The sequence below is a fragment of the Microtus ochrogaster genome, chromosome 21, assembly GCF_000317375.1.
Source record: "Microtus ochrogaster isolate Prairie Vole_2 chromosome 21, MicOch1.0, whole genome shotgun sequence".
NCBI lineage: Eukaryota > Metazoa > Chordata > Mammalia > Rodentia > Cricetidae > Microtus > Microtus ochrogaster.
Window position 1 is genome coordinate 19,949,964 of NC_022022.1, and position 26,630 is coordinate 19,976,593.

The 26,630-nt window shown below is 43.8% G+C and overlaps 1 protein-coding gene across 1 annotated transcript in view; it reads left to right on the forward strand.

Moving 5' to 3' along the window:
- The window catches only part of Sec24d (SEC24 homolog D, COPII coat complex component), an 86,602-nt gene that overhangs the window by 12,053 nt on the left and 47,919 nt on the right, over positions 1-26,630 (forward strand). Inside the window, exons 4-8 of the mRNA XM_005357230.3 lie at positions 6,231-6,379; positions 8,145-8,423; positions 8,706-8,839; positions 14,859-14,970; positions 20,287-20,414. Coding sequence (XP_005357287.1) covers positions 6,231-6,379; positions 8,145-8,423; positions 8,706-8,839; positions 14,859-14,970; positions 20,287-20,414 — 802 coding nt within the window. The remainder of the gene's footprint in view (positions 1-6,230; positions 6,380-8,144; positions 8,424-8,705; positions 8,840-14,858; positions 14,971-20,286; positions 20,415-26,630) is intronic.

Genomic DNA, 26,630 nt, shown 5'->3' on the forward strand with positions numbered 1-26,630 from the left:
CGAGACCAGCCTGGTCTACAGAGCTAGTTCCAGGACAGGCTCCAAAGCCACAGAGAAACCCTGTCTCGAAAAACCAAAAAAAAAAAAAACAAAAAAAAACCACAACAACAACAATATCCTTCCCCCCGCCCCAACAAACCATGAAAGCTGTTGAAATAGGAATTGCATGAGCAGAAATTGGGGAGGAATAAGAGAACATACGGGGAATTCATATTGCCACAATACATTGTAAAAATATATGGAATTGTTAGCCGGGAAGTGGTGGCACACGCCTTTAATCCTAGCACTCGGGAGGCAGAGGCAGGTGGATTGCTGTGAGTTCGAGGCCAGCCTGGTCTACAAGAGCTAGTTCCAGGACAGGCACCAAAACTACAGAGAAGTTCTGTTTTGAAAAACCAAAACCAAACAAACAAACAATATATGAAATTGTCAAAATGGTGTTAAGTTTTAAAATGTATAAGAATAAATAAATAAATATAGAAAAGAAATACTCAGAACCTCAAGGTAGCTTTGGCCCCAGCAGCTGAGTAGCCTGGGCTGTTGATATTGTTCCTTGGCCGTAATTCCTCACTGGAAACAGGAGGAAGTGATCTTCTTAGTTCAGAGGGGAAAGGGAGACGATCCAGGATAGGTCATTACTGTAACCCCCCTCCCTGGTATCTCAGGATTCAGAAAAGAAAGCCAAGGTAGAACCAGTGGCTTTGAGAACAAGATTTGGTCACTGGTATTGGCCCAGCTGGTGGATCTCTTTGATGTGTTGTCACGTCTGGGAATGACATCATGAGCCCAGTACAGGGCTGGCACCCTGAGGAGTGGAGACAATGTTTGCCAGGCATGCCTTCAGAGGTTGTTGGCTGAATAAATTTTTGTCACATGCTCTGTATATGTTCTCCACATGTACAGTGTGATCTACAGGTTCTAAGGAAGCTGGAGACTTCCAGGGGCTTAGTGATGCCACAGCATCTGAATGTTGTCACCTTGAAACACAGTGCTCGTGTGTCTGGGATGCCACTGGTGCTCACAGGTCTGCTCACCGCCAGCACAGAACCCTGGGTAGGGATGTGGTGACTGCACTGGTCAGGTGTTTCCCATAGTACTGATCGTTATTTTAGAGCATTCTCCTACTCAGAGAAGCCTGTTGTGACTCACTGCGCTGATAACCAGCAGCTGCTCGACGATCTACATCACTGCATCTCTTAGTTGCATTTTTTTATTGATCTCTTTGAGTGTTCTTTTGCTCATCGTGGTTCTAGGAATAGCAGGTGGTATGTAACCTACAGCTTACATGTGTAGTAGGCTGTATAGCCTGTGATGTTGACACAGGGGCAAAAACCACCCAGGGACACATTTCTCTGAGTATCCTGTTGTGAAGTGGTGTGTAAGCCACTTAACCTCTGGGTGGTTTTGCTTTCTCAACACCTTTAATACGTGGTTGTGAGGGCTTTGCATGCCGATGACTTCATGCAACACAAAATGCTAATCACAGTCCACAGGCTCAGTACATGTCAGCAGCTCTCAGCGTCGCTTCATTGGCTCTCGTGTGCCATGTCACTGGATAGAAAGTCCACTTGCTATCTCTGGATTGCTCTCCCTCAGGCTGGTGACTCCAGGAAGTCAGACTCAGAATCTGCTTGGACTCTGATTGCAAGGAAGCACAATTAGGTCCTGTTCTGTCCCCAGCACTTTTTATGTGGTACAACTTGAATATGGGCCTAAAAGTAGGTTTGGAAGCTGAAAAAGTTAGGGGAAAGTCCGATATGCAGGCTGGGTTTCCAGGTTGCCTCTTATCTGCTCCGTGGAACACGTTTCTGTACACACAGGGCAGTGCAAAGGCCAGGGACAGAGTGATCTGGAATGAGTCACACTCTTCTGATGACGGAGGCTCAGAGGAGAATAGATGTGTGTAACCTCCTTTCTCTCTCTCTCTCTCTCTCTCTCTCTCTCTCTCTCTCTCTCTCTGTCTCTCTCTCCCTCCCTCCATTCCTCCTTCTCTTTGCATCTTTCCTTTATGTTTTAAAAAGCTTTTTTAAAATGACGTTTTAATTTACTCTTTGAGACTGTCATGCATGTGTTCACTGTGTTTTGATCATACTCAGCCCGTCTTCCTCCCGGACTCCTCCCAGAACCCCACGGACCCTCCCTACTTCATTTGCTCTTTTGTTGTTTAACTCATTGAGTCCAGCGAGTGCTGTCACCATGTAAATGTGTGTAGGGCCATCTGCTGGAGTATGGGCAGCTCCTCGGGGCCTACTTCCCTGAGGAAAACAGCTCCTCAGCTAGGGACAGGACCTTGTGATTCTGATTTCCATCCCTTTTTGATGATGGAATCACTACTGACTTGATCTTGTACAGGTATTTGCAGCTATTGTGAGTGTGTGCGTGCAATAGTCATGTCTAGAAAGCACTGTTTCCCGGCTGTTCTCCACAGTGTTAGGCTCTGACAGGCTCCTGACCTCCTCTCTCACAGTGGTCTCTGAGCGAGAGGGTGGGAGATAAATGTTCTTTTGCGGGCTGAGTACACCATAGTCATTTATTTCCCCACTTCGACCTATTGTGAGTAGTTGTACTTAATCTCTATCCATTGTGAAAGGAAGCCTCTCTGATGAGGTCTCAGAGCTGTACTGGCCTGTGGACATAATGATGAGTATTTAGAGGGCATTTTGATACTATCTCCATTTAGCAACACAGTAATTGTAGGCTCCGTCCTAAGGCATGTGAGTTCCCTGATCATGGTTTCTTGGTCATATTTACAATACTGGCCATGCATGTCCTCCTGTAGAGTGAGCCTTAAATCCAATAGTGCTTGGTTTCCCCCATAACATTCATGCCACTGGTGCATCCATGCATATATCTTGCCATGCTGGCCATTACTATAGTTTACTGGATTGACCGCTGAATAAGACTGTTGATGACTCCTCTCTTCCTAGCAGTCTGCATAGCAGCTTCTAGCACCATGAAAACTAGCCTGAAGAGGGGAAACTTCCAGTTCAGTAGCAACTGGATCTTGCCATGTCCCGTGTCTCAAGTATGTTGTATCTTCAGCAAAAGGATCTTACTGTGAAGTTTTAGAGTAATAGCACTGCCAACTACAGCAATAGCAATAGCCTGTATTGTTTTGGAGGGGTTATGAGACCACACTGACCAGTAACTCATACCTAAAACTAGCCATCAGGTAAATGCAAATTAAACTACCTTGAGACCTCATTTTACCCCAGCTAGACTGCCTAAGGTTAAGAAAACAAATTACAGCAAATCCTGGAGGGCTGTGGCGAAAGGAGAACATTATTCAGTGTTGGTGGGAGTGAAAACAGGTATAGCCACCGTGGAAAGCAGTGTGAAGGTTCTTCAAAAGGCTAGAAATAAATAGCTCTACCACATGATCAGCTATACCACTCTCGGGTGTATACGCAAAGGGCTCTACATCTGCTCCAGAGATATTTGCTGATCCACGTGCGTTGATGCTCTAGTCCTAATAGTCAGGAAATGGAAATAACCCAGATCTGTACAAATTGATGAATGAGTAATGGAAACACAGAACAGATATAGGGTGGAATTTATTTAGCTGTGAAGAAAAAGTGAAATTTTCAGGCCAGTGGATGGAACCGGATATAGTTCTTCTGAGTCTGTTCACCCAGATCTAGAGAGACAAATGCTGCATGTCTCTCTCATATTTGGAGGCCAGCTTTGGGTCTGTAGATATGTGTGTTTAAATCGGAGCACTTGTAGAAGCCAGGAAATTAGAAAGGGTCATCGTGTTTGTGTTGAGGGGAGAATAATGGAGGAGATATGGTCAAACACAGACAGTATGGGGTGGATAGGAGAATAATGGGAAGGGGAAGATTTAAGTGGGGAAGTGGATGGGAGGCTGATGGAGGAAGGTCATTGGTTAATTAAATAAAGAAGCTGCTTGCCCTGATAGGTTAAAACATAGATGAGAGGAGTAAACAGAGCAGAATGCTGGGAGGAAGAGGAAGTGATCTCAGAGACTCGACAGCTCTCCTCTCAGGGGCAGACGCCTCAGAGAGACACGATGCTCCACTCTAGCGGGCAGAGGCGAGAACCGAGAAATTGCTGCTACCAAGAAACCAGGCACAAAGCTGTCATTTTGTTCTAGAATTACTTCCCAAGCTGTCTCAGGCTTTATGTGGAAGCAGTTGTCCACGTGGGCGCCATTTGTAGTAATAAGAGGAGCGGGGCTGCGTCCCCCGCCATGATTGGAAATGGGTTAGTCCAGGTGCGAGAGTTAGCCGAGAAAAGGACTAGAGCTAAAGAGCCAAGCAGTGTTTAAAAGAATACAGTGTCCGTGTAATTATTTCGGGGCATAAGCTAGCCAGGCGGCCAGGGTGCGGCTGGGGTTCTGAGGACGCAGCCCCGCTGCTCCTATTACTACAGAAGGCCAGGCAGACGAAAGGGTTTAAGGAGAGATGGACAACACCAGTGATCTTTGAAGAAGCCGCATAGAAACCTACTGTCATAATTGCTGTTCTATTGTAAAAGACACCATGACCAAGGCAACTCATACAAAGGGATTTACTTGGGGGTTTGCTTACAGTTTAGTTCATTTCCATCATGGCCAGGAGCATGGTGGCACGTGGGCAACCATTGGAACCGTAACTGAGAGTGCTACATTTACAGGGAGAGAGAGGAGAGAGGGAGCAAGAGAGGCCTGGCATGGGCTTTTGCAACCTCAAAGCCTACCCCCAATGCCATACTTCCTCCAACAAGGCCACACTTACTTCAATAATAGTGCCACTCTCTACAAGCTTATAAGACCAATTATATTTAAACTACCCATACCCAGTTGTTTGTTCTTTTGATAATGGCTGAAATAGGATGACTGTATTTTTTTCTTTTTTAAAGATTTATTTTTTTATTATGTATACAGTGTTCTGTCTGTGTGTATGCCTGCATACCATAAGAGGGCATCTCATTATAGAAGGTTGTGGGCCATCATTTGGTTGCTGGGAATTGAACTCAGGACTTCTGGAAGAACAGCCAGTGCTCTTAACCTCTGAACCATTTCTCCAGCCCCAGGACAATTGTCTTATACTTACAAGTACTTCTAAAGTTTTTTGCATAAGATAGGATTAATCTGTTAAAATTTATACTCTAAGATGCCAGTGTTTCCATCAAAAGGGAAAATGACAGCTAGTCAATTCATTGTAATTCATCTGTTTTGGCCAAGAAATAGTGAGTTAGAGAATGAAAAGACCCAGCTTTCCAACTGAATTTACAAGAATCTACTAAGAAATGTTGTAGTGTAAACAGAGGTCGCTGTGAAAATAAGCCATAGGCTTTGTTTGCTTGTTTGTAGTGCTGAGGCCTAAATCCCTGGCCTTGAACACGCTAGGAAAGTGTCCTTCCACCGAGCTCTATCCCCATCCTTTCTCTAGTGTTCTTTTTTCTTTCTTTTATGCGTATGGGTGGCTGTTTTAGCCATGTGGGTGCTGAGACTCAAACTTGGGTCCTCTGCAAGAACAACCGATATGTTTAGCCACTGAGCCATCTCTCCAGCCCCTCAGGCCATGTAATCTAGGGAGCCTTAATGTTTAGTCACAACTGAAAGTTAGTAGGAAAAGATTCATAACGCCTGGTACTTATTAGCTTTCTGTGTTGTATCACTGCTCGGGCGATAACCATTGCTTAGACCAAAACAGTAATAATAACACACAACAGACAAACACAGTTTCAAACTACGTCATGGGTAAAGTACGATGGGATTTTTCAATGAGAAAAACAGAAAAACACCTACTCCAAACCTACTGCAACGTTGACTGCCAAACACCATTTTGTAGGGTGTGCCTTGCCGACTTCAGAATGTAAGACAGGCCGGATTCTGTTTAGAAATTGGGTCGGAATGATAAGCAGGATGATCACCAACACACAACCACAAAGCACACTGTCCTGTTTTTGTTTTGTTGCATTGGCCAAGTTTTGTGAGTGTGAAGTGGCTGCGTTGGGCTCACCCTTTCATTGGCTTCCAAAGCTGGCCTTGTGTTCGTGTTAGACTTTTCTCTCCCTCGACATAGGAACCGTGAGTGGAGCCGTGGGGCTGTGCTGTGGGTTGCTAAGAGCTCGGATCAAGAGTAAATATTTAATCCACAATATCAGTCATTTTTCCTACCCCCTAGAGAAGGTACTTTTGTTGTTGTTGTAGAATATATTAACTATTTTGCTTGTCATTTGCTTCCGAAACCCTGGCACACTAACAAATCCCTTTTATCTCTTAGGTTTCCAGGACTCCCACCTGTCAATAATGCGGCACCCTCTTACGCATCAGGCCAGCCCCCGCCACCATCGTCTTACCCAGGTCCTGGGTCCACTTCCTCTGTCACCCAGCTGGGCAGTCAGTTCAACTCCATGCAGATCAACAGCTACGGTAAATGTACACTGTCACTGTTCCTTCAGGGCCCATCCGGTGCTCTTTGTGGTGCGGAAGATGACCCCGGAGACCAAACGTGCCAGACTACCACTGAGCTATGCTCTCATCTTTGTTAGTTCTTCTTCTTGAAGATAGACCTAACTCTGGCTTGACATTAAAATGCTGGCTGGTGCATTTTTGTATAAACCACAGAGATCCGCCTGCCTCTGCCTCCTGAGTGCTGAGATTAAAGACATATGCCACCACTGCCCAGCTGACACCCCAGATTCTTTTTTTAAAGACGTGCTCCACCACTGCCTGATTGACACCCCAGATTCTTTACTTGAAAATATCACACGTATAGCCCTGGTCGAGTCTTTTTTTTCCTCAGAAATGTCACAAGTCAGGGCTCCATCATCTGCTCTGTTCATGTCCTTGCCTTCTAAGTCCCAACAGAACAATCCATTGATCTCTGAGCACTCAAAGGCTTTCTCAACCCAGAGTTCAAATGCTATGACAATCCTCTAAAAAACACATGGTCAGGTCTGTCACAGACATGCCCTACAACCTGCTAACAGCTTATGCCTCAGGGTTTCTGTTGCTGTGATAAAACACCATGGCCAAAAGCAACTTGGGGAGGAAAGAGATTTTAGGTATTTTTTTCCCCTTACAGCTTGTAGTCAATCATCCAGAGAAGTCAGAGCAGGAACCTGAGGCAGAACCTGGACAGGGGCCTAGGGCAGAGGCCATGGAGGAGTGCTGTTTACTGGCTGGCTCCTCATGGTTTGTTCAGTCTACTTTCTTACAGAATCCTAGGTGTGGCATCATCCACAGTGAGCTGGCCTCTTTTGTATCAATCGTCAGTCAAGAAAATGCACCACAGGCCAGTCTGGTGGGGCAGTTTTCTCAATTGAGGGTCCCTGTTTTCAGGGGACTCTAGCTGTGTCAAGTTGACGTTAAATAGCCAGTATTCTCCCTTACTGCTAGTTAGTTGTTAGTATTGATAATAGTCTCCCAGAATCCTTCTGACCTTTTTACTAGTTTCCAAACTGATGGCTTAGGGAGCAGCTTAGCTTCACATAAGCCTCGACCAGGAGACAGCTTGGGTTTCCAGGGTGAATGGCGAGCCTGTGAGTGGCCCAGACCTCCTCCAGGTTATTTCTACCTGTCTCTGAACTCATATGCTCTAGTCAAACTCAGAATTCACACAATGTATTGAAGGCGTAAGTTATCTGAGTGGTGCTTGCTCTAGACAATTTTTTCTTTCATATTATTCTCAAGGCTTTATAGGAGATACCGATGTTTTAAAGTAGTTCATGGATCATGTGGTGTTAATGAACTGGAGTTAAAATTTGTGCTGCCAAGAAGCCTCTCGCTGGGGCTGGAGAGATGGCTCAGGGGTTAAGAGCACTTGCTGCTCTTGCAGTGGACCCAAGTTCAGATACCAGCACCCACATGACTGCTCATAACTGCCTATTATTCCAGCTCCTTCTAGCTTCCATGTGTGTGCACCACACACACAAATGCTAATTTTTTTAAAAAGAAATTTCTTACCCAAACTAGAGATGTTGCTTTTATACTCTTATAAAATTTTTTTATTTCTTAAAAAATGCCCCCAAGTAATATTTTTATTACTTTCTGAAGGAAGATTTTAATTCGTGGCCATGATATATACCTAAATATATAATGCATAAGTGTATGGAAAACAAATGTCTGCCATGTGCTTTGTGGGCATGAGAGCTGTGGAACGTGGCACTGAGGCATGGTCTTCTCTCTTCCACAGGTGTGGGCATGACTTCCCAGAGCCAGGGTCCCCCTGGCCCTCAGCCAGCAGCCTCCTTCCAGGGGCCTCCACAACCCCCACAGCCATCAATTTTGCAGCCAGGACCTCAGGTTCCACCACCGCCCCCCACCGCTCTGAATGGCCCTGGGGCCTCTCCTATGCCTCCACCAACTCACAGGCAGGATGGACTTCCGGGGTCTACTCCCCTGAATGCCCAGTACCAGCCGCCACCTTCAGCAGGCCAGACCCTGGGTGGTGCTGGCTACCCTCCACAGCAAGGTAAGGTGGGCAGGGGGAGGCCAAGGTGTGGGTTACCTGGGGGTGTCCTGAGCTGGAGATCAGGTTTGTTTCTGTGTCAACTGTGAAGGGACAGTAGCCTCTGGATAGTGACAGAAGAGAAAGTTAAAGAGGGAGTTAGGAACTCACTTTTAATTTCCTGCTGCATCCAGCAAGATGAACTTGGTGGCATGCTCGATTCAACAGTATAATATCGTCAGTGAGTCTTACACCTGGGCTTGGAGATTGTCACTTCTTCTTTTCTTTCTTTCTTTTTTTTTTAAGCAACCAACTATGGACCACAGATGGGAGGTGCACAGATGCCTTACCCAGGGGCCTTCCCTGCAGGTCCTGCACAGATGGCAGGACCACCACCACAGCTCCAGAGGAAGCTGGATCCTGACTCCATCCCCAGTCCTGTAAGTGGTCCTTCCTCTCCCACACAGAAGCTTATATATATATATAATATATATATATTATTGATATTTATTGAGCTCTACATTTTTTTCTGCTCCCTACCCTGCCTCTCCTCTGCCCCCCTCAACCCTTTCCCAAGGTCCCCATGCTCCCAACTTACTCAGATCTTGTCTTTTTCTACTTTCTACTTCCCATGTAGATTAGATCTATGTAAGTCTCTCTTAGTGTCCTCATTGTTGTCTAAGTTCTCTGGGATTGTGGTTTGTAGGCTGGCTTTCTTTGCTTTACGTTTAAAAACCACCTATGAGTGAGTACATGTGATAATTTTCTTTCTATGTCTGTGTTACCTCACTCAAAATAATGTTTTCTAGCTCCATCCATTTTCCTACAAAATTCAAGCTGTCGTTATTATTTTTTTTCTGCTGTGTAGTACTCCATTGTGTAAATATACCACATTTTCCTTATCCATTCTTCGGTCGAGGGGCATTTAGATTGTTTCCAGGTTCTGGCTATGACAAACAAAGCTGCTATGAACATAGTAGAGCACATGTCCTTCCCAAACAGAAGCTTTATTAGCACTGGGTCCTCCAGGACCTGTAGAGGTCTGGGACACTGGCCACCAGAGGAGGCGTGCTCAGGTTCGGAGCATGTTGAAGGCTCAGAGGGAGGACTCTGCCTTCTGGATCAGGGGCACTGTAAGTCACATTGAAAAGGGGACAGATACAGCGAGGTGTGAAGACTTTGGCTATTTCTGTAATTCTATAAACTTGAAGATTGGTGATAAAGTGTCCAGTGTCTATAACAAACCTCCAAATGCACAGAGTCTAACTTCAGCTGCTCTCAGTGCCTTTGTTATTACATTTATGACATAACTTTTCTTACAGCTTGACTAGGAAAGATCTGCACAGAGGCTTTGCTCCTAGTCAGGTGCGGTTTTGGAAGGTTCCGAAACTTTAGGAGATGGGACTTGACTAGAGAAATTCAGTCTTTGGGGGCAGTTTGTTCTTGGGCTGTGGCAGTTTGAAGGGAAATGTCTCCTATACGATTTTGTGTTTGACTGCTTAGTCATGGCTGCTGGCACTGTTTGGGGAGGTGAGAAGGTATGGCCTTCCTGGGGGAAGTGTGTCACAGGGGGTGGGCTCTGTGAGCTTGAGTCCTTTCCCACTGCCTGTTTGCTCTCTCTGCTTCATGCTTGTGGTTCAGGGTGTGAGCGAGCGCTCAGCCTCCTGTTCCTGCCCCTGTGCTGGCCGCAGTCTGCCCCGATTTTCCTGCTGTTTGGAAATCTAACCCTCTGGAATCGTAAGCCAAAATAAACTCATAGTTGCCTTGGCCGTGATGTTTTATTACAGCACAGAAAAGGAATTAGTATGTGGTCCCTCTCTGCCATGCTCTCTGCTCGCTGTCTGCTGTGAGGTGTGCAAACGCAGACACATGAACAGCACATACGTGCTGCGTGTTCCTCCACCATGAGGTTCTGCGCAAATACGTGGGGCCCAGCAGCCATGGGCCGAATAAATCTTTCCTCCTTTACGTTGTTTATGCCAGTGACAAAATGTCTTTAACGAAAACAAAATTATTTGGTTATTTGGGTTAAAAATGTGTTTATAGTGAGCTTATTCTGACTCTGTATGTGATTTCAGATACCCGACCCCCAACTTTCCTTCTGACCAGGTCTCTTTCTGTTAGAATCACAGGTGCCTTTAGTATCCTTGGGGATGAGCTTCCCTGTTTCCTACCTTCCCTTAATTGTCTTGGTCACACTGCTGACCCTGTCATCAGCAAACACTGCCGACTTTTGGAAGGGTGAAAGCCTTCTTTCCCCCCAGTGCTTCCTGCCTTTGTAGCTTGTTTCCTGGAAAGCTGCAGGGCCCACTCTCCCCACCAGCGCTTTCACACCTGGCCATGCCCCTTGACTTACACCTTCATCTCTTAAGCCTGTGTTTCCATTTGCATGTGAATGGGTATGCACCCTTGTGTTTGGGCCTTTGTATTGGGGTGTTGTATGCCTGTGTGTGTTTGTGGATGTGCATGTCTCTGTGTGCATATGTTTATATGTGTTGTATGCAGGTGTTTATGTATATATGTATATCTTTGTGTGTGCATGTGTTTATGTTTGTACATGTGTGTGTTCATGCTGAATATGTATGTGAGTTAGTGGTTTTGCAGGCCTATGTGTATGTATGTGTGTGTTTATAAATGTTTGTGTCTATATAAATGTATTTGTTTTTTCCATGAAGGTGTCAATTGTGTGTTTGTATATACTGTGTGCTTGTGTCTGTGGGTTTGTGTGTATGGGGCGTTGTATACATATGTGTATGTATGTATGGTGTGTGTATACATACATATGTGTATGTGTGTATGTGTGGTATTTGTATGTGTGCATATGTATGTGTGTATGTATTTAAATGTGGGTGTGTATATGTTTGTGTGTGTTTGTATATATGTGTATGTGTCTGCATTTATGTGTGTGGTATGTGCATATATGTATGTGTATATATGTGGTATGTTTGTAGGTTTGTGTGTGTGTGTGTGTGTTTGTAGGTGTGGGTTTTTGTTATTGCCCCAGTGTTAGAGTTCCCCAAGGCTTACTCTTTGGAATGACCTTTCCTTCATGGTCTCTAGGTCAGCATTATTCAAAGTACACCCTCAAGCATGTGCAACTGACAGTAGCCTAGAGCATCTTAGGAACTCTTGTCCTAGGGCCTTCTCCATTCACTCTGTTGGTGACTCCTGACTCCAGCTGCCCTCTGTACATGTTTCATCTATAGACGGCTCTCACCCGATCTCTTCTTGGCCTGCACCTCCGCTTTAGTTATTCCAGCTCTCCAAACATGCCTTGTGTGCCTCAACTTGACTGTGACATTTCCACTGCCCCTATTTAGGCTCCTTTCCTAGGCGTGTGCCAGCCCAACTCGTATGTTCTTTTTTGTCATGCCTTCGCCGTCCGTCCGTGTCTCTACCCGTCCACAGCATCCAGCTGCCTGGCAGAGGGCACACTGTTGGTGTAGTGATTTATTCACCACCATTCTCCAGACTCGAACGTCTGCTCCACGGGGCAAGGATCTTCTAGTGTGTTCGCTGCTGTCTCTAGCACCTACACAGAGCCTGCTGCTCAGTGTGCTGAGTCAAGGGGTGGATGAGCATTAATGAGAAGAAGCAGCAGATGCCACGGCTCGTTGTGAATCTTGAAAGTGTCTATGTGCAAGTCAGCCCCATGTTGTTTATCTTGAGGTAATTGACATAGTGATGAAGCTGAAGTCTGTTTGTTTTCCTCTGACCAAAACGACATATTGTTCTACTGAAATAAACTCTTTCTTTCTGAAGGAAAGAGTCCGTCCTCCAGTCCCGAGTGAGGTACTTAATACAACCCTGTGACTGGTGGTCTTAGCCACATGGTGAAGGGACGGAAGCAGCATTACCAAAGCTCTTCCTTGCCCTCTCCTGTATCCAGAGGAGGATTGTTCAGAGGCGTGTCCTTCCTCTTCTCCTTCCACTGCCTACAAGTCAGACATCGCTGCCTCGAGCATCTCTGCTAATGCGGCCACACACCTTCGCTCACGTCTCCTCCTGGGCATTCCTCCCTAGAGCAGGGCCTCCTTTGATTCTTTTCCTGGGGATGTTTTATGATTTCCCAACATTCATGGCGATGATTCCAGTGACACTTCTGAAGGGAAGGAGATCCGTGTTTTCTGGGAGAACGCTGACATGGTCACACGCCACTGTGCTAGGTCTCGGCGCATGGGTGCCGGTTGCTGCCTGTCACTGTTGGTGGTTTTGCTTATTGTTTCATTTCTGATGCTGTTTCTTAAGAGTCTGCGTCTGGGTAAATCAAAAGCTATTTTTAGCAATGGCTAGAACTGCTTGATGTCGTCTTCCTCTTTTCTGTGTCTTGTTCTGACAAGATGTGGATTTTTAATTAATAATGACTAATTATAACATTGTTTCTTTGGGGATTGGGCTTTGAGAGTTGTGAATGGATAATTTAAATGAGATTTTTCTGGAAGTATGATCTCCTGATCGGTGACTGTGTAAGTTCAGCGTACTCGGCACATGGCTGCATCGTGACAGCGTTCACCTTAGACTGTGTTGGTTGGAATGATTGTGCTAAATGTTAGCATTTAATAGTGGAGAAGTGACTTCCCTTTAGAGTAACCCGATTAGCTTTGTGGTTAAATGCAGAGTACAATCACAGTGCTCCGATGCTTCTGTGCCCTCCTTTCCCAGCGTAGCATCTTGTCTGTGTCTTGCTGTGGTAGTGGTGTTGGGAACACATCCTACATCTTTAGAAGTACTCAGTCTCCGAGGGAGCCAGAAGGCAGACAGAAGCAGGTTTAAATTCAGGCTAGGTTTGTTGCCAATATTCTTGGGGCCTGTGATGCCAGCACCATCTGCACTGGTGAGACTGGAGCCCCAGAGAACACTTCAGAGTTGGTTCACAGTCAGCTTTATCACTAACAGCGGGAAACTGTATCATTTTTTCCAGCCTGGACACTTCCTGTTGCTGTCTTCTTGTGCTTGTCTTTGGTTTTAGCCTCTGTTTGTTGCTTTCTTTTGCCACTCCCCTTCCTAGAACGCGAGGGACCGGAGTGGAAAAGGAGGAAACAGAGGGAGATAGTCCCTAGACTTTCTTCCTGTTTCCCTAACTTCATTCCACTCAGTTTTGCTTAGAATTTAACCCGAGACAGTTAGAATGAAAAGAAAGAAAGAAAGAAAAAACTAAAGCTCTGTAGTCTTCAACAACAAATATTATTAGTAGAAAAATATGTTTCTATGTTAGATGGCAGCATTTGGGCACCTTCACACCTTATGGTTTCTAAATAAAAGATACTCCCACCCCAAAATATTTTCTGTAGGGAAACTGAGGAAGAAGACAGATTCTGAGCAGAACATAGGTGGCTTTAGCTCAGATAGTGTACACCATTTCTTCTGTGTTCAAGGATTTTTTTTTTTGAGACAGGGTTTTTTTTTCTTTTTCTTTCTTTTTTTTTTTTTAAATCAATGCAAATTCCCACTCCCTCCCCTCCTCCCATTTCCTCCACACACCCTTCCACTCCACCTCCCTCTAATCCTAAGACAGGGTAAGGCACTTTGCTTTGTGGAAAGTCCAAGGCCTTCTCTACTACATCTAGGCTGAGCAACGTATACATACAAAGAGAATAGGATCCCCCAAAGAGCCAGTACATGCAGTAGAGACAAATCCCAGTGCCACTGCCAGTGGCCCCTCAATCTGCCCCAGCCATACAACTGTCAGCCACATTCAGAGGGACTAGTTTGGTCCTATGCTTGTTCCTTCCCAGTCTAGCTGGAGTTGATGAGCTTCCATTAGCTCAGGTAGACTGTTTCAGTGGGTGTCCCCATCATGGTCTTGACCTCTTTGCTCATATTTGAGACAGGGTTTATCCATGTAGCTTTGGAGCCTGTCCTGGAACTAGCTCTGTAGACCAGGCTGGCTTCGAACTCACAGAGATCTGACTGCCTCTTCCTCCTGAGTGCTGGGATTAAAGGTGTGAGCCACCACCACCTGGCTGTATTTAATGATTTTTAGAGTTTTCTTTTGATACAAAAGTATTTTTGTTAAACAAGGTTTCAAGATTCTTTTTTTTCCTTCTAAAGAATTTTTCAAATGCTCATTTATGGTTATAATAAATAAGACAAAGTATAGTAAATAAAAATAAGGGTCTCTGAAAGGTCAGAGTCTGAGCCAAGAGTATTACAGAATAGGATTTGGAAATTTGATAACGGTATAAAATTGTGAAAGTAAATGAAGATGAAATGAAGGTATGGTGGATTGATTTGTCTGCAAAGAAATGAAAGGATTTTTAAAAGATACCCCTCTCTTTTTCCTGTTTCCCTTTCCCCTTCTCTCTCTGTCTCCAACCCTCTTTTTCGCTCTCTTTTTCCTCTTTCTCTGGAAAGGGAGAGGAGAGGAAGAGGGAGCAGGAACCACCACTGTCCCCCTTAAATGAGTGTCAGGAAAACTTGTAACTTAGTGTAATTCACTCTTCACATCTTGTTTGTCAGATTCAAGTGATTGAGAGTGACAGGGCCACCAGAGGCGGACAGGTCTACACTACCAACACCAGAGGCCAGGTGCCTCCGCTGGTCACCACGGACTGTGTGATTCAAGACCAAGGTATTTCTTTTCAGTGACATTATTATTATTATTATTATTATTATTATTATTATTATTATTATTATTACTACTATGGTTTTAAATTTTCTCACTGGTTTCAAAACAGATACCCTGACTCCACTCATCAATACTATTATTGGGGGCATAACCCCCTTATAGCTGAGAATAGACCAATTTTCTATTAGTTGCTCAAGAACCCCAAAGGTACTGCCAACAGTTATATTCTCTGATGTAGCAGTCTGCAGAACTTTGAGTGATGTATAAGAAAATTTTAAATTTTGGTTTATGGTTTAAGGTACTCCATCCCCTACTTGGGTTGGATTTGCGCACCCTGCTGGGCATTGTGAGGAGAACAGAGAGGCTAAGCTCTGTGAGTCAGCTCACCTGCTGTAGCCTGGGGATACTGTTTTCAGCTTGTCTCTTAACATTCTGGTTCTCGGTTCCCTGCCTCTACACCAGAATAAGGGGACTGTGAGCTCCGCCCCTCCCGATGCAGCCCATGCCTGCTCTCATTTTAATCTGCCTGTCAAGCCCCATGCAATTCTTTTCCTGTTGTTCCTGGCAAGTCAAAATGTGACGGATGGGCTTAGAGCTGCAGTTCAGCGGCAGAGTTGTGCCCGGCTTTGATCCTCAACACCAACATCAAAGCAAGAGTGGCTCGGTGAAGTCAGAATACCGCGCTTTAATGGCTGTGTGCTCTGTGTACTTTTGCCTGGACGTATGACGTTACCCCTTAGCTCAAAGTTGTGGAGTCATCTGTAACACAGTCACCTTCTCATATTATCGTTAGACATTGATATTAAACTGAGTCATGATCAGTTTTGAATGATTTGCTTTGTTCTTATTATTTACATAATCATCAGATGTATGCAGTGAGTTCACATTTGTAAGGCATTAGGATGTATTGTGTGATAGTTTTTTCTACTCTCGTGGATAGACAGGTGCGGCCGTTTCAATCCAGACCCTTAATTCTGCATGAACTTTTTGTATATTCTTTAGTTTCATTTAATAGCTTAAGTATTGAGGTATTGGAACCCCTTTGAGACCTCTTTAGGGTCTCTGTCTGAATTACTGAACCGAGTAGTCACATTGGTGTAGCAGCATCATCAGGTATAGGTGGCCATATGCCCTTTTCTTGATGGACCTTCCTCATTTCAGAGCTAGGGCCCTGGGTTCTTTTTTTTAATCCTTCCTCAGTCTTTTAAAAAATGTTTTTTGCTCTCTCTCTCTTTCTCTTTTCTGTACATGATCATGCATGGATATGAATACGTGTGTATATGCATGTGTGTATGCATGTGTATGCATATGCATGCATGTGCATGTGTATATGCATATTTTGTGTATTTGCATGTGTTTTTGCATGTGCATATATGTGTGTGCATGTATATTGTATATATGCATGTGTATGTATATATGCTCATGTATGTGTATATACATGTGCATTGTTTATACATACATATATTTATGTTGCAGGACCCTGGACTTAGTCCTTGATCATCTTCTCTTTGGCCATGGTTGTTGCTGTAGTGGTTTAGCCTACTTCTATGTCCTGTCTCTGTTCAGAGCTCCTAAAGGGACACAGCTAGTCTGGACTCCAACTCCCGTCTAACCATGTTCTCAGACTTGCTCTGTGACTGACTGCTTAATCCATTTTCCAAACTGGACATGTTCTAACCCAATTCTGATATCTGTCCACTCATCCCTTAAAAACTCGTTCCTTCCTTATTCCTTGCAGCCGCTCAGTTTCCAGTGATGGCAATTTCAACTTCTTGTTGATCCTCAGACTCACATCTGTGTACCGCAGACATTATTCCTGCAAACGTTCATGCCATTAGATTGACACATGCCCAGAATCTTTCTGTCACCCCTTGCTCTGTTGCTAGGGGGCTGGTCTGAGCCACTACTTTTTCTCACATGGCCCTGGCAGCAGCCTCCTCCTGAGCTTTTCTGGCTTTGCTCTTCCTCTTGCAACCCTTCTCCATCTCACAGCCAGGAGACTAAGTCAGGTCACGACACCCCTCTACCCAGCCCCAGCAGTGATGCTCCATTTCATTTGTACAACCTGGAGGGCTTCTGAGCTTTGAGTGTACAGGATCCGACTCTGTTCTTCCTCTGAGCTCAGCCTCAGTTGCTAGGCCCCAAGAAGATCCAATCTAAACAGCTCCTGTTCTCTGGTAGGCTTCCTGTGTAAGTCTATCTGTGAATTCCTTGTCTCCATCGAATCTTTACTCAAATGTTATCTTTTTATTGAGGCTGATCCTGCAAGTATTTAAAATTTCAATCAGCCTCTTACTCTCTGATACTCCTTAACCAAAGAGGCTTCATTTTTTATAACTGCTAAGCACATTCTAATGTCCTAGATAGTAGATTCATTCTTTGTGTTTCTATTATTTATGATCTGTTAAAAAAAATAGCTCTGTAGTACACAGGAAGGCTTAGGACAATGCCTAAAATGAAGTGGACAGTCAATAAACATCATATTTGATTATCTTCTCTGGTCCTAATGGATTATACTTCTAAATATTTTAGATCAATAGCTTGGGTCTGTAATACTAGTTTCCCAGGAGGATGGGACAAGAGGATTTCAAGTTCAAGACTCGTCTCGCCTACAGTAAATTCAAGGCCAGCCTGGGAAATTTCATAATACTGTGTCAAAAATAAAACTAAAAAAAAAAATTGGGGTGTATATAACTCATCAGTCAAATGCTTGCTTAGCATGTGAGGCCCTACATTCTATCTCCAGTGCCAGTGAAAGGAAATTAAAACCTAGAATAGTGCCCAAAATGTAGTGGCAGTCAATAAATCTTTTATTTCTAGTAATCCTTTGAAAACTTCATACATGCATACAATGTATTTTGATCATGTTTGTCCCTTTCTCTCCTTAGATCCATCCCCACCTCTGCAACCCCTCCCATATTCCTGCCTTTAAAAAAAAGGAGTGTGATAGATCTAGGCCTACCAAGGGCTACACCCTTAGAGAAAACTGACTCTCCCTTCCCCACAAGCCGCTGGGATTTAGGGTTTGTTTGGCTAACACTTCCATGCAGTCCATCATTGAGGGAATCGCACCTAGAGGCAGGAACTGAAGTGGAAACTGTGGGGAGCTGGCTTTCTCCTTATGCTTGCTCAGTTTGCTGTGTTACCACCACTCAGGACGACCTGCCCACGTTAATTGACAGTCAAGAAAATGCCCTATCACCTGGCCTATAGGCAGTCTGATGGAAGCATTTCTCAATTGAGGTTCTTCTTCCCAGGAAACTCTAAGTCAAACTGAACAACAACAGAAATGACCAGGGCACTCACTCCCCACCAGGGGTAACTTTCTCGTTCCCTGGATTCTAACAGGTACCCCGGAGTTAAGCAAATAACCTAAAGATTCAACACTAGGATCCATATATGAGTGAGAACATGTGATGTTTGTTTCCATGGATCTGGGTTACCTCACTCAGTATGTTTTCCAGTTGTGTTATATCCATTTGTCTGCAAATTTCATAATTTAATTTTTTATGGCTGAATGAAATTGCATTGTCTAGGGATTACATTTTCATTATCCATTCATCTGTTGCTGGCCCTTTAAGCTGTGTCTTTGTCTAGCTCTTGTGAAGAGAGCAGATATGAACATGGATCTTGCATCTTTGCAGGAGAATATAGTCTTTGGGTATCCACCCGGGAGTGGGATAGTTGGGTCAAGGAACAGTCACACTGATATCCAGAGCAGCTGTGCCAACTTGAACTCCCACCAACAGTGCCCAAGGGCTCCCCACATCCTCAGCGGAATTTGTGGTTGCATGTTTTCCCGATCTTAGCCAATCTGACCGAATTAAGATGAGGCCTCAAATTAGTTTTAATTTGCATTTTTCCTGTTGGCTAAAGTTGGTGAATACTTGTCAAAATATTTCTCAGACATTTGTATTTCTTCTTGTGAGAAATCTCTACTCAGTTCCTTAGCCCACTTTTAAATTCAGTGGGTTGTTTTCTTGGTGTAGTTTTTGAAGTTCTTGTATATTATAAACACAAATCCTCTGTCAGATGTGTAGCCGGCAAAGCTCTCCCATTCTGTAGGCTGCTTCCTCTGCAGTTGACCAGCAGCTTCCTTCACTCTGCAGAACTTTTTAATTCCATGACAACACACTTGTTGATCACGGTCCTGTTTCCTAGGTGACTGGCATTCTGTTCAGAAAGTCCTTACCTGAGCCTAAATCCCGAAGTGCACTCCCTGCTCTTCCTCACCTGAGCCTAAATCCCGAAGTGCTCTCATTCTTTGTTCTGGAGTTCCAGAGTTTTGGGTCTAATGTTGAGACCTTTGATCCATTGAAAATTGATTTGAATTTAGCTGAAAAAGCAAGATCCTTCTACATGTAGATATTCAGTTTGCTTGACACAATTTGTCAATGATGATATGTTTTTGACAAAAGCTTAAATTGTTCTAATGATTAAACTGTTCCTCATGCCATGGGCGTTATTTTAGTTCTTCTCTGTGCCGTACAATAAAAGTACGTGGCCAAGAAGTCTAATGTATATTAAAAAGTGATTGGGATGACTTTAAAAGTAGCATTTCTATTACAAGTAGAATTTTAATTCGAATTCCATTTACAAACTTAGGGAAAAAATGTAGACAGTTGCAGCTATATTCTACAAAGTCTCCTTTGGTAGTATAAAAGATTGTCCAGATACGCATGTGCCCATGGCAGATGTGTTGGTAGACATGGTAACAAAAAAGTGATTGTTGGGCTGGAGAGGTGACTCAGCAGTTAAGAGCAGTTTTGTTGTTCTTCCAGAGGACCAAAGTCCAGTCCCTAGCACCCCATGTTAGGCTGCTCACAGCAGCCTGTAACTCACGCTCCTGGATATCTAGTGCCCTCTTCTGGCCTCCATGGGCACCTGCACAAGTGCTCACCCAACCTTCTAAGGCTTCCCCATCAGACAGACGCTACCATAAATCAACTGAAAATAAATCTGAGTAAAAAGAACGGCTGTGGGCCTAAAGCTTCATTCTCTCACGCCTTATGTCTCTTTGTCTCATATCTTCCGCTAACTCTAAACCCTCTCCAGTCTATATTTGGGCTGCATTAAAGCCCAGCTCATTGAAAATAGTAATAGTAATAAAGCACTCCTTTCCTATCTCCCTAGTAAAATTCAGCAGGTCTCATTATGTCCTCGGAATGTAGATGGCAGAGTTCTGCAATACTCCACATTTTTAGAAACGGAGAATTTATAGATAGGAATGAATTGTTTGGATGTACTCTTGTTTGGGTGTCTTGGACCAGCTCTTTACTCTAACCGAGTTTTGTCTGTGTGTGACTTTGGATGATTCAGGCCACTCGAGCCCCCGGTACATTCGGTGCACCACGTACTGCTTCCCGTGCACAGCAGACATGGCTAAGCAAGCTCAGATCCCACTAGCTGCTGTCATCAAGCCCTTCGCTGACATTCCAGCAAATGAGGTAAGAAGGACTTCGTAAAGTGATTCAGTAGTTCACCTACTCCAAGTTTGTCTCATCAGCTTCTCACTGTACATTGTTCCATACTCCAGGAAACTGGAGGAAGCAGATACAATTCAGAAACAACTAGTCATTCAATTCGTTTGTAAACCAGAATCTCATAAGCCTCATTAGTTAGTGCCCTGGGTACTAATCCCAATGGTCTGAGTAATGTTTTGACCCACTGTTATAGGGCACACAAGAGTGTTGTCTAGGATAATGTTGTGTAGGGACAAACCATGTGACTAGCGGAGAGACCTTATGTTTATTTCGGGGTCCAGTCATTGAGGTGTTTTGTTGGGAGGAGAAGTCCTTGACCTTAGTACATCTGCTTTAATAATTATTGTGCCAAAATGTTCATAAACTAAATATTAGAAACACAAGGTAGATCAATCTATGTGCATTTTCTTGTAGGGAAATACCCAAGATATAGTTATGTTGTAAAAACAATTAGATTTTCATATTTAAGACCTGTGATTGTAGGTTGCTGTTAGTATTGATCAAGAATTCTGTTGCTGAAGTATTTGAGCAAGATATCCAGACTGACGTAATTCTATCCCTCACTGCAGCCATTCTTTTTAGAATGGTCCTTAGGAATGGCTCCTCAAATGTACAGGGAGAGCTGCTGTATGGCAGAGAAAGTCCTCAGTGAGTCTGTGTCATGAACAGTCACAGGTGTGCAGCCCGTGTGCTGAGTCCCCAGTCCTCTCTCCCAGGACCCTCAGTCTTGGGTCTAGGGATCCTTAGAGGAGGCTGATCTACTCTAAGTAGCAGCATCTAAGGAAAAGGGGACGGTCCTCTGTTGGCGAGAACAGATTTGTTGCCTTTCTAAGGATGTGGAGGACGGGAGGGAAAGAAGAAAGACAGCACCCATGCATACGGTGGTCTTCATCTGCTGCAGGGTCTCTTCTCTTGAGAAAGACCCGAACTGGGTGGAGTGGCTCAGGGGAGGCCTGGAACTGGTCTTCGCACCCTGGAAAACACACATCCACGTTCAATGTCAGCTCAGGAAGCCCCTTCGGCAATTGCGGTCCCTTCTAGCTCAGGTTCAAAGATGTTATACAAGGCTTTAAAACTTAAAAAAAAAAATTCTTTTATGTTTATGAGTGTTTGACCTGGGTGTAAGTACTCATAGAGGTCACAAGAGGGTATTGGATCCCCCACGATAAAAGTTATAGATGGTTATGTGCCGCTGTCAGTGCTGGGAATGGAACCCTGTTTTTCTGCAAGAGCAGTCAGTGCTCTTAACCACTGAGTCCTCTCCCCAGCCCCATCAAAACTCTGTTTTAAAAAATTAAAATACTTAAGAAGGATAAGATAGGCCAACATGTATTGATAAAGAGATCCTGTGATGTATAACATATGTAGCTTAAATAATATGTGCTGTAACTATTGCCAATGTTTTATTGAAGAGAGAAAAGGGAAAGGAGTAATGTTTCTATTATAATGTCAAAAATTTTAAATGTTGAATGTATAGAAAATTTAAAGTAATTTTATGTCATCATCTAAATACTATCAGTGTTTGTTATTTTGTCACATATCTACATTTTTCTTTCTTTTTTTTTTTTTTTTTGGTTTTTCGAGACAGGGTTTCTCTGTGGCTTTGGAGCCTGTCCTGGAACTAGCTCTGTAGACCAGGCTGGTCTCGAACTCACAGAGATCCGCCTGCCTCTGCCTCCCGAGTGCTGGGATTAAAGGTGTGCGCCACCATCGCCCGGCCATTTTTCTTTTTTTTATTTGGAAGCATCTTAAGGTTAGTTGTGAATGTCAATATACTTCACTCGTGCACACATTAGTAACTATTGCCCAATATCTGCTTACTGAGAATTACTTACAGAATTCATTTGTGATAAGTATGTACATACTTTTGTGGTCTGGCAATCAAACACAAGGTCTCATGTTCAAGAAATGCATGCCTTGCCGGGCGGTGGTGGCGTACGCCTTTAATCCCAGCACTCGGGAGGCAGAGGCAGGCGGATCTCTGGGAGTTCAAGGCCAGCCTGGTCTACAAGAGCTAGTTCCGGGATAGGCACCAAAGCTACAGAGAAACCCTGTCTTGAAAAAAAAAAAAAAAAAGAAATGCATGCCTTAAAGTCACTATTGATTACATTCGAACTAATGCCTATCAAAATCTAAACTATCACAGTGACTCTGGAGAAGTAGCCCATGCCACCCTTCACACAGCCTCCTTTTCTTTGGTGCCCACTGTTCTGATTTGTTTCTATGACAGATTTGTATTACTTTTCTAGTGCCTTATATGGCTAAAATTAAAGAGGATAGAAAAATCTCCCATGAAAGTCTCTCCTCTCTCTCTCTCTCTCTCTCTCTCTCTCTCTCTCTCTCTCTCTCTCTCTCTGTCTTTCTCTCTCTCTCCCCACAAACGTTCATGGATCAGTGGCTTTTCTTTGCATGTATGAGTGGTAGTTCATTGTACAGGCATGCCAGTTTGCTTACACAGTGTTTCATAGATGTGCAGGCTTTTCCTAACTCATTAATATAACGGCTGTGAACATGCTGTACAAGTTTCCCATGGGCATATGCTCATTTTCTTAAGCTAATATCCACAAATACTTTGAATCCTCTTAAGGATTTTAAGTGGTTTTATAAGAAACTCACAGACTGTTTTCTGGAGTGGTTGCTTCATTTTGCTCACTTTGCACTAGCATGCCAGCTCCCTCACATCGTCCCCAGGATCCCGTGATGTCCTCACTTTAATCTTAGAAACCACGATGGGTTTGTGGTAGAATCTATGACATTTTTTTTATTTCCAGTTTGGTGATTTAAACAAAATTTAATTTCAAAATGGCACACTGACTAGTATGCCATTCATATACAAATGATTCACGTGAATAAATGTCAATATTTGTTATCTTATGATGTTTTTAGAGAATTAACACATCCTAGGTATATGTAATTTCTCCTTTACTGAGACCCACTCTTCTTTCCCCTCTTCTTCACTTACTGTTTATTCTCACCTTATGACAATAGGTAGTACTATTATTCTTCACTTGGCTGAGCTGATGACATTTGAATAATAAATGTGAACATTTACAGTAGATTATCGGTCCCTTCCCATGCTTCTTGCTCACCACCTTTTGTCAAACATCCTTACCCGTTCTTTGAGATTCCTTTTACAATTAAAATATGCATATACCAGCCGACATGTATTCATCCTGTAAAAAATCAACATGTAAATTACTATACTAATGCTGGCCCGGCTGTGCACTGACCTCCACTTTACTGTTGTCTGTGAGTGTGTCTTGCACTCATCTCAAGCCGCTGTTTAGAGGGCGGTGTCATCCTTAACAGTGGGGAGGCGGTGGGGAGGCATGCGTGTAGTAAGAGATGCATCCTTACCACCGTGTATGTCGGTGTGAGATATTGGAAGCACAGAGCTTCTGTAGCATGAGTCCCAAAGCTGTGTTCCCACAAATGTGCCCGGAAGAACCATGGATTCACTCCTCCCCAGGGTGGGGTTGTTGCAGGTGTACTTTCTCTGTCTTGCCTCTGAGACATGTAACTTTCATAATCAGGGGAAAATGAGTTTATATCTTAAAAGCTACCCACCCCCCCAGAATACGTAAAATAAGAAAACATTCTTGGCAGAAGTGCTGTTGAAGATCAAAATCATGGATGTGGGATTTAGGCCCCTGACTGTCATGTTTGGGTATACCCAGCTTATTGTGATGAATTTGTCTGATTTTTTTTTCATTTTATTTTTCTGAGACAGTGTCTCTCTGTGTAGCTTTGGCTGTTCTGTAACTCATTCTGTAGGCCAGGCTGGTCTTGAACTCGCAGAAATCTACCTGCCTCTACCTTTTGACTAGTGGAATTAAAGGCACGCGGCACCATCTCCTGGTTTGATATACCTGATTTTTATCTTATTGAAATAGAAGGAGCAGAAAAAGGGGTGTGGAGAAGATGCTAAAGCTCCAGGGAGTAGCTCTTGAGGGCATCCTTGGAGAAAGTCTTCGCCGTGGGCATTTAGCTGGATTTAAATGGGGAGAGTCACTGACAGTAGAGAAACACTGTTGAAAAACTGTGCCAGGCAACCTGGGGAATTATCCCCATTTTAGGGATGAGGAAACTAAGGCAGAGTTAGGTGTGTTGAAAAGGTCAGCAACTATTAAGTGAGTCCAATGTCGGGCACCAGAGTTCTTTAAAGTCATGTCCTCCCTCCCTCCCTCCCTCCCTTCCTCCCTCCCTCCCTCACTCCCTCCTTCCCTCCCTCCCTCAGCCCATATCCACATACTCAGATGCTTCTCGCAGAAACCCCAGATTCAGCATATTCAACAGTGAACTTCTCATCTCTGTGCCCGTTCATTCTTCTAAATACTAATAATTGTTACCACCGTTTACCTAATGGCTCATGTTTGAAATCAAAACTCAGTTAGGTAAATGAATGTGAAGAACAAGGCTGTTTTAGGTTTTTGTGTTTTATTATTTGTTTTTTGTGATAGGGTCTCACTGTATGCCAGGTTGGCCATACAGAGATCAGCCTGCCTCCTGAGTGCTGGGATTAAAAATGTGCACCACTGCCCGGCGGTGGCGGCGCATGCCTTTAATCCCAGCACTCGGGAGGCAGAGGCAGGCGGATCTCTGTGAGTTCAAGGCCAGCCTGGTCTACAAGAGCTAGTTCCAGGACAGGCACCAAAGCTACGGAGGAAAAAAAAATGTGTGCTACTATACCCAACCCTCAAGGATAGAAAGATGGCTCAGTGGATAAGAGCACTGGCTGCTCTTCCAGAGGGGCTGAGTTTGGTTCCCAGCACCCACATGGTGACTCACAAGCATCTATAACTCTAGCTCCAGGGGATCCAGCACCCTCTTCTGGCATCTGTGGGCAAAGATATGTACTTCGTTCACAGGAATAGATGCAAGCAAAAACATTCAGACCCATAAAATAAAAATAAATAAATAAATTCAAATAAAATACCATCCCCGAGCAAGTAGGTTGGTTTACAAGTACTGTTTTCCATATGAACAACATTCTAAACCATTGCCCTTTGTTACCAGTGACTTGTATTTATTTGCAGATTACCTACATCTTAGGGTTTTGTTTGTAGTGGGCCAACATGACCATCACTACCACGCTATGAAGGCTTTCAGAGTAACATCTTGGTTTAGCATCTCTCAAAACAATTTACATAGTACAGGTTTTTAAGAGTTGGCTCTGTTGTTTGACAAAACCTTCAAAAGTATCCTTTGTGGTAGCAACGGCCTGCAAAATCAAACGTTGCCAGGAAGTTATTATCAGGATCTGTTCCTACCAGCCTTTGCTTTGGAGATACCTGCTGCTTCCAAGGGCAGGGCTGTGTCCCCATGGTAGAACAAATCATAGTGCTTTTAAACTAGGCTCGAAGTGGGACAGACCCACTTCTATGGATTTTTTTTTCATCAAACTACTATTCATGTTAAAAATTTTGTTAAGTCCTTTACTTTTGGTGCAGGATTTTAAAAACTGAGGTAGAAATCCTCTTGATTTCAAGTACCGACAGACTCAAGATTGTAAATCATTTTATTTGGCTTCTTTTCTATGAAATATGAGATCTTTACATTTTGTGCATTTGTAGACATACAATGAGTGATATCCATTATAAACCAGGTGGCAGAAGCTTTGATTCCATCTGTGGCTGTTTGTATATACTCTTCTGTCACAAGTGAACATAATCATGTCCCTTGCTTCCTTACTGCATTAGCAGCTTTGAGCTTTGGCCATAGCTCTACACTTTGCTGAAGTTAGCTCTCTTACTTTATGTGAGTTATGGAGACAACACCAGCTACTCTTGGCCAGGACTTAAGGAGAATTTGCAAACATACACATTTTTTTTTTCCATTGTGAAAAGGGGTCTATAAATCTAACCTTGTCTGTGGAGTTCATATTTACGGAGCATTTTACCTGAGATGTGATTTAACTTACAGATTTTTTTAAGGTCTGAGTGTTATATCTGCATGCATGCCAGAGAGGGCTAAGGATCCCATTATAGATAGTTGTGAGCCACCATGTGGTTGCTGAGGATTGAGCTCAGGACCTCTGGAAGATCAGCCAGTTTTCTTTACCAATAAGCCATCTCTTCAGCCCTGAGTGAGATGTGATGTGATTTAATAAAGAAGGTTGTCCTACTGTTTGTTATTCCTTTAATCCTTTCTTTGAATGACTCCTCCTCCTCCTCCTCCTCC